Below are 10,506 nucleotides of genomic sequence, written 5' to 3'. Positions count from 1 at the left end.
GAACCGCTAGTAAGAACACTTGCAATGCCAATGTGAACCATGCACCCACCCGGACTGTTCGGAACACCCGATTCTCGTGCTGTCACGGAAAGTATGGATTATGCGAGAAGCACGGAAGCTTAATACAATGTGTGACAGATAAAGAATGCATCTTTTATCACATGATTCTTACTTCCCAATCCTTCGTACGACTGCGCTAGTCCGAGGAAAAGGTTTTCAAGGTTTCGGCAAACTTTTAGTTTGCTGAGCTAGTTCACTTCCATCTAGGCGGGAGGACCGAAGCAATTTGCGCTCATTAGCTGACTGGGACTTAGATGTCTGCTGTAACTAAGGTCCGCGCAAAGTTACACATGGCAAACGATTAGATAAAAAGATGAACATACAGGCGACAGCTGAAAGAACAGCTCCAGAGAGATTGCTTCATCCAGTCCACTTTCTTTATTGCGTAAGCATTAGTACTACTGCTGTCGTAAAACCTGTGTGATAGTGTCATTTTGAGGTCAGGGAGTGGAATGTGGAGAGTGTTGAGGGACAGAGTGGGGAATTAAAATCCGTAGGATTAGTCACGGGGAGAGGAGGAGACGTGGATGGGTGGACACACACACTCTCGATAACAGGTCAGCGGCGGCGCCCACTCTTTCAGTTTTCTTCTCCGCTTGTAAGCGGTCAGGTCTATCCTGATCGAGAGTTTTCATCCTGTCTCTGAAGTCGTTGGACTTGTGTCCATGTGAACGATGCTAGCTGAAACCGGCATCGACAGGGAGGGGGACCAGTGATGGACTCTGCCTCTTCGGTCAGCAAAGTAGAAGCCGGCTGGGAACGGCGGGCTGAGCTTCAATGGCTTTGAAGGGAGCGGCTTACTGGGGATCCTGTTATTAAACGCAACAGGGATGTAAATGTGGGGGCAAAGCGTCGAAAGCGACAAGCGGAGTGTTGGTGTCAGTGATTTCAGTCCGTCCACACAAATCGGTCACACAGCGGAGTCACTAATGCTAACGCACACACCGTCGTGTCAAGCGAATTCATCACCTGTGATTTTTTTTTTGTCACCGGCACGTTTACCAGCGTTCTTCTTATTTCTATATGGCTTGTATAAAATTCGCTGACGTGATAGGAAGTCCGCTCGCGAAATGCAAGCGGAGGGAGCTTCGAAAGCAAAGACGTTGAAAATCAAATCAAATCGAGAGGAGGCGCCCAAGATGAACCCGCACTCTCCTGGCGTAAGGGTATGTAGTGCGGGACACTTACTGAAAGGATTGCGGTTATGCAGGCCTGTAGTGCTTGAGAATAGGGTGGCTCCTGAATGGCGGGATATTTGCATGGCTATCTCCCAGAAACTGCAGACAGAGAATCAGAATGTCCGTACAATGAATGTCGATAAGCATGCCTAGATAGTGCAAGTGATGCGGTCAGCCAATATAGAAGAGCTTACTGTAGCACCTATTGTCAAAGTGCGCGGTCTTGCAATAGAAGCCAAGACCTTCAAGGGTGACATCGGAGGTGGTTGGCGGTGTCCCCCTGTAGGAATCACATGATTGGCGAGGTAAGAATACCACATATATAGTCCACATGCACTCACTGTTAGTGGTTGAACGTGAGCGTCAAGTTCAACCGTTGTGTTTGACAGGAAAATCCACGGGAGAGGAGGTGGAAGCGGGGGTACATGCAGCTATTCGCAAGTGTGCTAAGCTATGCAGTATGCCATGTGCAGGTAAACGGCTGTGGCCCGTGAGATGCTTGGCAGCTCGCGCCGCCGAGTTAAATCCACTTATCTTCCCGCAATCCAGAAGTATTAAAGTGCTGTTGCGATGGTTTACAGACATTTTTTTTTTTAATGGCCGGCGCCTTCCAGGTTTCCCATTTTTGTTCTCTCAGGACACTAGACAGCTACTAGACACAAAAAAAGCTTACTCCTCCGCGTCATCGTTTCGCAAGCCTACCTTTATTACTAAATTAGGAAATCGTTCACGAAGACCACTGCTGTACACCGTGCCCTTTCCCATTGCACGTTACGCCCGATTCAAGACCGCCGTTCCTTTCACAGCAGCTGCATTTTATGTGCGTACTATACTACCAGGAAGAAAGTTGCTCGGCCATTGCCAACTGCCCACAGACACGGCAAACGCTTGAATGTGCACACGCATTACTCGGCTGACGCCATCAGTTCATTAGGAGCAATGGACATCCCGGTCAAGTCCGGCGTGATCGAAGTGCACCTTCCTTCTAGTTTTAGCCCGCAAGCGCAGTTGCCAAAGTAGGTTTGGCGTATACTGCGCGTCTCGTTCATTCAGTCGTGGCTGGAATTCTTGCCCAGAAAAGATCCCGCATGACTAACTCTGCAGTCATGAATTAGAAGGTGCTGGGCTGAAGCTCAATTTAAGAGCTCTCTTTGGACGGCCTGCAATCAGAGCCTTCTATTATGATGATGTCATAAATGACCGCGATCAGGGGCCAACTGTCATTCACGCAGTGCCCTGTTTCGGGCTGGAGTTGCCATCCAATCGGTCATAAAGCCTCAAAAAGGGGGAGGTGGCCATTAGTCGCGTTCTGAGCCGCTCGCATCCTGCCGTCATCGGTAAGGGCCGTGCCACGTCAAGAAGGGAAGAACGCCCCATGTGGCCAAGTGCTGCTGATTGGCTCGACGAGGCGTCGTTTATTCATGCAGCGCGTCCCGAAGGACAAGGCGAAGCAAACACGCGATGTTCCTTCGCCGAACTGGCGCGTGCCTTGAGCTGGTCTCGCGCCCGCTGCGCGTCATCTCCACGAACACTGTTCCGGCCTTCCTGGAATCCTCCATAGGCAGTATATACTCGAAGCGAGCTCAGCGTCGATACTGTGGAACCTGTCTCCCGCGGTTTCCGTTTCTTCGACAGTGCATCGCGTGACTTACGCTGCCTCTGCTTGCAGGTGGATTTTGCAGTGCAGTGCTCACTCCTATACGGCACTCCGTTCAGTACAATGCTTTGTGGGGCCTGAGCTTGTTCAGTTTCCGTTGAGGGTTATGGTATGACCGGTTGCTCCTGAGGCTGAATAACGGAATGCGCTCAATCTGAAGATAGTCTCAGAACAGTCTCAATCCGCCCTTCTATTGGCCCTCCCTAACCACGTCCTGAACGTAATCAGAAGTGATTAGTAGGAACGGGTTTTGAGACTATTTTGATGCTGTCTTCAGATTGAGAGCATCCCGGAATTGGTCCTCCACGACTAGGATACTTTGGACAAGAAGCTAGTAGTGGACGCGCAACATCTCGTGAATAGATGAAATCTGTTTTCCCCTCTTACTCAGTTCCCCTAAGTTCATGCATGCCTGAAGAGCCCCGGAGGCTTGGTCAAGAAACAGGTCCCTACACTGGCGTCGCGTATGTGAAACCCCTGGCTGCATCAATAAAAACCTAGCGTGATAAAAGTGGCGCAGTATAAAAATTTGCAATGCCCAATTTGTGTAAAGCTTCGTTGCGATTACTGATCAGTCACGTGCTGTTTGGCGCGCCGAGTCTATAGCGCCCGATGTACAGCATGGCCGTCATTTCAATTGCCCCACATCTGGCACCCTAGCGTAATGAGCAGACCATCGTGTCTATATTCCGTTGGCTCGGTCTATAGACCAACTCGTGTAGATCCGGAAAACAAGAGAATTGGGCTAGGATCGAAAACTGCGCGCTTTGGTTGACGCTCAGTCTTCTCCTGTGTACAGTCTATGCCAAAAGTAACCGGGCTAGACGGTTTGGTTCTGAGTTGTATATTGAAGCTATTATGCCAGCCCTCGAGCTCTGAATCTCTGTATCGTAAGGAAAACCTGTGTCCTCACCTACCGAGAAAGCACTCATACGCTCACCAATACCGACCAAAAATCTTGTCCCAGTACGTACGTACGTAGGTTCGCTCAATCTTGCGCCGTCGCCTGGCAACCCGAGTTACTACTCGAGCTGGCCCGAGTTACTCGGGTGCGCTCGGGAAAGTTCGGAGGAGCGTCGTGGCAGCTGCGCGAGAGTTTGCTCGCGAAGAGCAACATGGGTCGCACAATCCCTGCAGGTGCCTGTGATAGAAACAGCCACCTGCAAAAGGGAGTGACGCATCGCTTAACCGCTGCTAAACTGCACTGACAGTGGTATGAGGACACGCCGCCGTCTATGAACGTCAAGTAAACAATGACCAATTCTGCATATGTAAGCATTAACCCACCAAAGATATTGGTTCATACCCTTAAGGCGGAGCATAATTGTCCTTTCTAATTGAAGAAAGAATACCTGCTCTCGCACGTCGACTCGGTTTAACTACGTTAAACCCCTACCAATGTTTTCTCACACATCTTAAAGAGTGGAGAGAACAGAGTCACTGGAAACGTTTCAGTGAAGTCATTTGGGAAGTGACTCTAGCTCCCTAATTAATTTCGCATAATGGCCGAAAGGGCGCCACCCAGTGCAGTGTCCCACGTCCATGCTGCACCGGCGCCTCGGTTCGTGGTCTCGAGTCTTCGCGATTGGCGATGGGCACAAGGAGGCGCGGATTGCGGATGACCTCTGAGGGGCCGTCGGACGACAGCGTGCTGGCAATGGCCGACAAAGAGGATGTTGTTTTTGTAGGTGGTCGGCAGCCGCGGGTTGGAGAGTACCCCGCGGCGCGTAGCCTCGTCTCGGCGCGAGACAAAAGAGCCGGCGGTGCGGCCCCCCCTCAATGAACCCGGGGAGGAGGTAGCGAGTGCCTCGCCGCGGCCCCGAGGCGCCTCCGCGGCGTATCATCTGTTGGTTCTGGCGCTGCTTTGACAGGAGCCGATAAGCGCCGTGGACTTCGTCCGCCGCCCGGGCTTCAGTCGCGCCAAAGATAAAAGCCTCTTTTTCCGAGTCGGCACGCCCGAGTGCGGGCATCGGGAAAAGTGCGTCCCCCTCCGCTCTCACCCACCGTTCGCTTTCTTTCGACGACCGTCGGACATCGGTGTTCACCTGCGGGTGCCCAAGAAGTGCGCTGGCTCGTCGGAGGAACCGTGGTTTTGCGAGGCCATAAAGAAATCCTTCGACGGCGTTTCTTCACCGCAACGTCTCCGGGTGTTCGCGGGCTCGCCGACGGCTGCCGGCTATTCGCAGGTGAGACTCCGTGTACGTGTCTCGCTGCGGTTGCCATGCGCGCTCTGACTCGCTGGCTCTCGCAATCGGTCGCTCTGCCAGAGCAGGCCGGCTTTTTCCGTCCGCCACATGCGGCTCGCGCTGTAGACAATCCACTAGTGTTTTTCAAAGGTACGAGTACGTGCATTTCTAACGTATACCAGTAAGGGCATGCCCCTAACTGCGGTGTATATTTAGCCTGCGAGCACGCTTCCTAACGGAGACCAGCATAGAGCGTCGGTCGTAGAGCCCTGACTGACTGAAGATCATGACTTATGAGAAGAATGGGCTACTTTTGTTTATTTCTCACTGGCAGCGCGGCAAATATGCATTGCTAATACAAAATTAGCAAGAGAAAGAAATATTCTTTAAAGAGTCGTACGACACCCCTACAGCGACGAAGTTACGCATTAGAAAGAGCAAAAATGGCTTCAAGCCGCGTCTGAATTGCTGTTCGTCGAGTTATTTCGGCAGACTACCCGTTGGGGTCTCACAGTGGCCAGGAATGCAAAGGTGGAACTTTGGGATACTACACGCCAACCTTGCGACTGTGTGATTCGCGTGAGTGTGTCTCTCTGCGCAGCATTGTAGGCGGAGCTACATCTGATATTCTTTTTTTATTTATTTTTTGCATACTGTCAACCTGGATGTTAGGCCATGCAGAATAAAAACTCTATGCGTCAACAGAATTCATGTGCAACCAAGTTAACGATGACATTAGCATAACATGTACAACAGGGCACCTGCTCACGTGTTCAAAGAAGCGAATAGATTGAAGAATATTAAAGATTATTAAAGAATATTAAAGTTGACCTTTTAACCGGTCACTAAATGATATCTGTCTGACATATGCCCTTCGTATTTGTTTTCTTTCCTCCCGCCTAATTTTACTCGCTGTCGCTCTTTCCGCTTTATTTCGCAATTTTGATTTGACGTTAAATCCAGTCAGAAGATTGCGTCCAAGTGTTCCTTGGAAATAAGTGGCAAGGTTCTGACGATCAATACACAGGGCCTGCATACCGAAAAAGTCACGCTAATTCTGGCTTCAAGGCTGCCGTCAGGAGAACAACAATAACTTTCTCGCTTTTTGTTTGGACAAGCACCGGAAAGGGCTCATGGAAAGGTTAGCTGTGGTGCACTGAAGAAATATCCGATATGACGGCAGCAGCAGACGTGCACAGTCAGACACAGCCTTTGTTTCATGCATAGTAATCCGACAATTTCATCTGTTAGCCTGACGTATCGGAAAAGTAGTGTGCGTGACAATACTAAGAGCTGGCGCAAAGAGACAATATTTAAAAGAAAAAAAAACATTGCCTTGAGCCACCGTTTAACTGCGCATAGAGTGTGCACCACAGACTCAGAAACAGTTTAATTACGTGATTCGCGATCGCAAAACCACTTGAAGTGCGCTATCTCAGAGTCACCCACAGTGACGGTTCGTGGCCACCGTTTTCGTTGAAACACTGTCTGCTTTAGCCGCGCTGGACACATGGTAGAAGGCTGGCTGCGCAGTGTTCAGTCTTGTCGACGTATCAGCATACCGCATAAACATACTGAGCCATAAGGATACAACTTTTACGTACTGAAATTTTGCTGCAGGACAAAGCACCGGTCTGTTCAGTATCGATGAATTGAGGAAGCCAATCTTAATGATGCGCTATCAGGTCGGAATGAAACGCAAACAGTGCGTACGAAGAAAACACAATATTTCGCCTTTTTACATTGAGCTGCAGTTTACAACCAGTGTGATCCATGCTCATGGAGCTAGCGAAGTATATATTTGTAAACAGAAGGGCAGGAAATGCGTGGCTGCTCAATAGGAAAATGCGGTATATGCGTGTTTGCATTTCAATTCGACCCGATAGTGCATGACCGTCGGCGTCTCTCAATTCAGTTCCTTCATACACACTGCGATTCCTGAAACCTTATATCAAATTTGCGTGCTTGCGACGCGTGAGCTTCTCGGCCAGCATATGCTGAGCGGGAACTTTCCTCGCAGCAGTAATTTTCCTGCTGCTAATTGTCCTCGTAATTTTTTGATTACGATGTGATTAGAAAGTTTTCTTTTCCGCCGGATGTTAGCGAATGACTCAAACTCTGGAAACGATTGCTGTCGATGTACGACATACGACTGAATGTGATATTTGGAAGGCAGCGCAGAACCCGAGAGATATTTGACTGCCGAATTTGTTTCTTTCGAGGCCCTTGTGAACAGCAGCCGCGACACCGTCGCTTCCTTGCTCCCATCCGAAATTTGGCTATTGCATTACGTCTTCATCGTTAACGCTTAGAGTGAAAAACCACAGTGACAATCCGCTTAATTTCACGAGGCATGCCTGGATATGTGTCTAAATTTATATCAAAAGGTATAACGAAATTGTAAACTACTGCATTTTTCAATGAGCAGTCCGCGCAGCTACTTGCTGGTTAAGTCGCCTCTTGAAACAAAAATTTCATGAGAGCCGGAATCTTGGCCAGTTGGTACAGAGCCAGTCGTATAGGGCCAGTCGTCGTTGTGTGCCTTCCTTTTCTAGTCTTTTCGTCTTCGTGACTGGTTTTCCACATAAGGTTCGGAGTTACAAAACACCGTTGGAGACCCGGCTATTTAATTCTTGCTATAAATCTCCTCCAGTCTTCTCAGCGGATGCTGTGTAGCCAAAAAGGATTCTTTTCAGACGCTGTCATATATACGCTGCCTAATATCTGATTAGCGTGCGGTGCTGCGCGCGCTTTTCATTTCCTTGGGAGTGCATGTTGTTTTCCGATAGATTTGTTTGTTTGTTTGTTTTGTTGTCAGTGCAGCGCCGTCCTTTCGCCTTTTATTTTATGTACGCCGTGTTCTTGCTCGACCATTGACGTGTCACCAGCTGATCAACTTGCCCAGACCTCAGTGCTTCGCTGATGCTGTCGTGACCGAACATTCTGGGCATTGCCATGCATGTAGCGTGCACTGCTTGCACGGGAGAAGGGGGCTTCGCGGTAGCATGCAGATGAGGCCAATCAGCTGTAATTACCGCTTATTTTGCCCGAGCATGTATCTTTACTGCATTCATCTGCGTTTTACGGTGTGCCTATCCGCCCCGGGATGACTTTACTGCCCGCTGACTTACACGAAGCACGTACGCGCACTACAGAGCGTGACGAAAACGAGGCCGCAGTGGCAAGCAGCATTCCAGTGCGAGTGCGTTTGTTTTATGAGAAAGGGCAAAATTAAAGCAAGCTGAAAGCGGCTCCACTTCGATACGTGTATGACGCAGTTTCAAGTTCATTTCCTTATCTTAAAGGCCTGCTACAGCGGTGGTATTACGCTACGGCGTACGAAAATAAACAAGGTTACTGCAAGTTGAACTGCAGGTGCGACCACCTAATGAAGTTCGGAGGCTGCCGATGACAGTGTCCTCAAAAAATAAAATAAAGTGAGGGACAAGGAAAATGCAAAAGCCTTTACTTGAGCTAATGCAAGACATTAGATGCAATCAGGCTTTACCAATAGCCAGTCCTTTCACTTCATACCCAGTCACATTCGTACTTAACAAAGGCAACCAGCCATTCCGAAATCACGACGCCATGTTGCGCTGATAGTTTAGTCTGTGCATGATTGTGCTGGTTGTTATGCAGGCTGAACACGCACATCACTTTATGGGCTCTGAAAATACTCCCATGAACCCGAGACCATACACCTCTCATATGAGTATTAAGAATGTTAGAGTGCAGATTCGTATTGTTCCCTTGTGGTTGCTTGAACGTGAACGCTTATCCGCAGGGATATAGTCGAGGAGAAAAATATCTATATATAGGCCAGCCTCATGGAGTCAGCGGCTATGGCGTTCTGCTACAGAGCATGAGGTCACAGGTTGGGTATACGCCTGCAGCGGAATTTTAATACACGTGGAATTCAATTGCGATTCTGTTAAGTTAGCTTCGGCGCACGCTACGCATGCAGAAAGAGATGCAGCGGCAATGTTTCGCTTGCGACTCAATAAACAGAGCCAACCTTGTCCGCGACAGCGACGAAAGGGTTAACGCGAGCGTGTCATATACCTTACTCTGCATTCAAGTGGGCAGAGTCAAAACACGTGGCATCGTAAGCAGAACCGTTATCAGCCACGGGCGCTTATCATCGGTATTGAGACCGCGCTGTCTCCGGGCTGTTTGCACAAGCTCACTCTTTGCATGCGCACGTCCGAATATGGTTTTCGCTCGCGGGCAAACAGGCTTCTCTGCCGCTGTCACAAACAAGCCAGGCGTGCCCTCACCTCGCGCATGTCGAGTGCTTAACCACGTGGTCCGCGCTGCTGCTTGACGACTTCTTTGCGCACCGCCTGATACGGACAAGGAGACGACCGTAACCGCTCGCTTCCTTCCCTGTAGCAGTTGAATGCCCGCAGGTGGGAGTCGCCCAACGCACCGTAAATTAACAAAAAAAAAATGACAGTGTTTTAGCGTAGTTAAACCGAGTAGACGTGTGAAAGCGTCTGTTTAGCCTGGTTGGCTCATGGTTTTGCTTTGCTGGGTCGCTGGCACGTCTGGCGATGATATTAGACTCAGGTTAAGCTCTGGTCGAGGTGAAGCTGATTCGATCTGTTCACGCCTCAGACGGAAGACGACTGCGTGCAATGCACAGCGTGAGAGTGTGTTGCAGTTTAACACGAGGCGTGATCGGCAGCGGCGATAGCCTGGTGCTCTCACGCGGCGGACTGCGAAACTGATCAGTTCGCGTCGCAGCGGGCTGGAATTCCAGTCATAGATATTTGTTTGCTTTACTTTTATTTACGTTTGTACGTAGGTTGCAAGATTATTGCTCGGTGTTGGGGAGCGCATAAGTGCTTGCGCACTGATAGCCTGTTCATCAAATGTACCTAAGCAATTATAGCGTATTCAATATTTATGGCTCACACAGGCTTCTAACCGCCCGGCTAAACATGCCTGAGGAGATCGACACCACCATCTTCGAAAACAGGATCGTCGCGCACTGTAAAAACAAAACAAAAAATGTTGAGATGGCGATGGCTCGTACTGAAAGTTGTGGTACATAAAGCTACGGCTCTAGATAAAGCTTAGTTCTTTTTATTTCGTTTTTAGGGGCTTCACCGTCCCAAAGCGACTCAGGCTACGACGGACGCCGTAATGGAGGGCTCCGGATAATTCCGACTACCAAGGGTTCTTCAAAGTGCATTGACACTGCACATTAGACGGGCCTCTAGCATTTCGTCTTGACCGAAATACGACCGCTGCGGCCGGGATCGAACGCGCGTCTTTCGGGCCAGCAGCCAAGCACCGTAGCCACTGAGCCACCGCGGCGGTTTGATAAACCTTACAAGCCTTTGTACGCTGTACTAGTATTATACACTGTCTTATAGTACGTTGCCACATGCGGGCAGCTGGCCGCACCTAAAGGGGAGAA

At 49.6% G+C, this 10,506-nt stretch overlaps 2 protein-coding genes across 3 annotated transcripts in view; both read left to right on the top strand.

Moving 5' to 3' along the window:
- The first annotated feature begins 1,460 nt into the window (after positions 1-1,460).
- LOC144126096 (uncharacterized) overlaps positions 1,461-10,506 on the top strand; it is a 45,466-nt gene continuing 36,420 nt past the window's right edge. The window contains exons 1-2 of one of the 2 annotated variants that reach the window (XM_077660024.1): positions 1,461-1,543; positions 1,628-1,711. In XM_077660024.1, the coding sequence (XP_077516150.1) occupies positions 1,532-1,543; positions 1,628-1,711 (96 nt within the window). In that variant the 5' untranslated portion in view covers positions 1,461-1,531. Of the gene's footprint in view, positions 1,544-1,627; positions 1,712-4,965; positions 5,094-10,506 lie in introns of those variants that run through there. The other variant, XM_077660025.1, reaches the window with a different exon arrangement.
- The window catches only part of LOC144126097 (uncharacterized), a 57,627-nt gene continuing 51,794 nt past the window's right edge, over positions 4,674-10,506 (top strand). The window contains exon 1 of the mRNA XM_077660026.1: positions 4,674-5,081. The gene's annotated coding sequence lies outside the window, so the exon portion shown is untranslated. The remainder of the gene's footprint in view (positions 5,082-10,506) is intronic.

The sequence above is a fragment of the Amblyomma americanum genome, chromosome 3 (genome assembly GCF_052857255.1).
Source record: "Amblyomma americanum isolate KBUSLIRL-KWMA chromosome 3, ASM5285725v1, whole genome shotgun sequence".
NCBI lineage: Eukaryota > Metazoa > Arthropoda > Arachnida > Ixodida > Ixodidae > Amblyomma > Amblyomma americanum.
The sequence above is the reverse complement of the archived record's forward strand: the minus strand, read 5'-3'. Positions and strand labels throughout refer to the sequence as shown.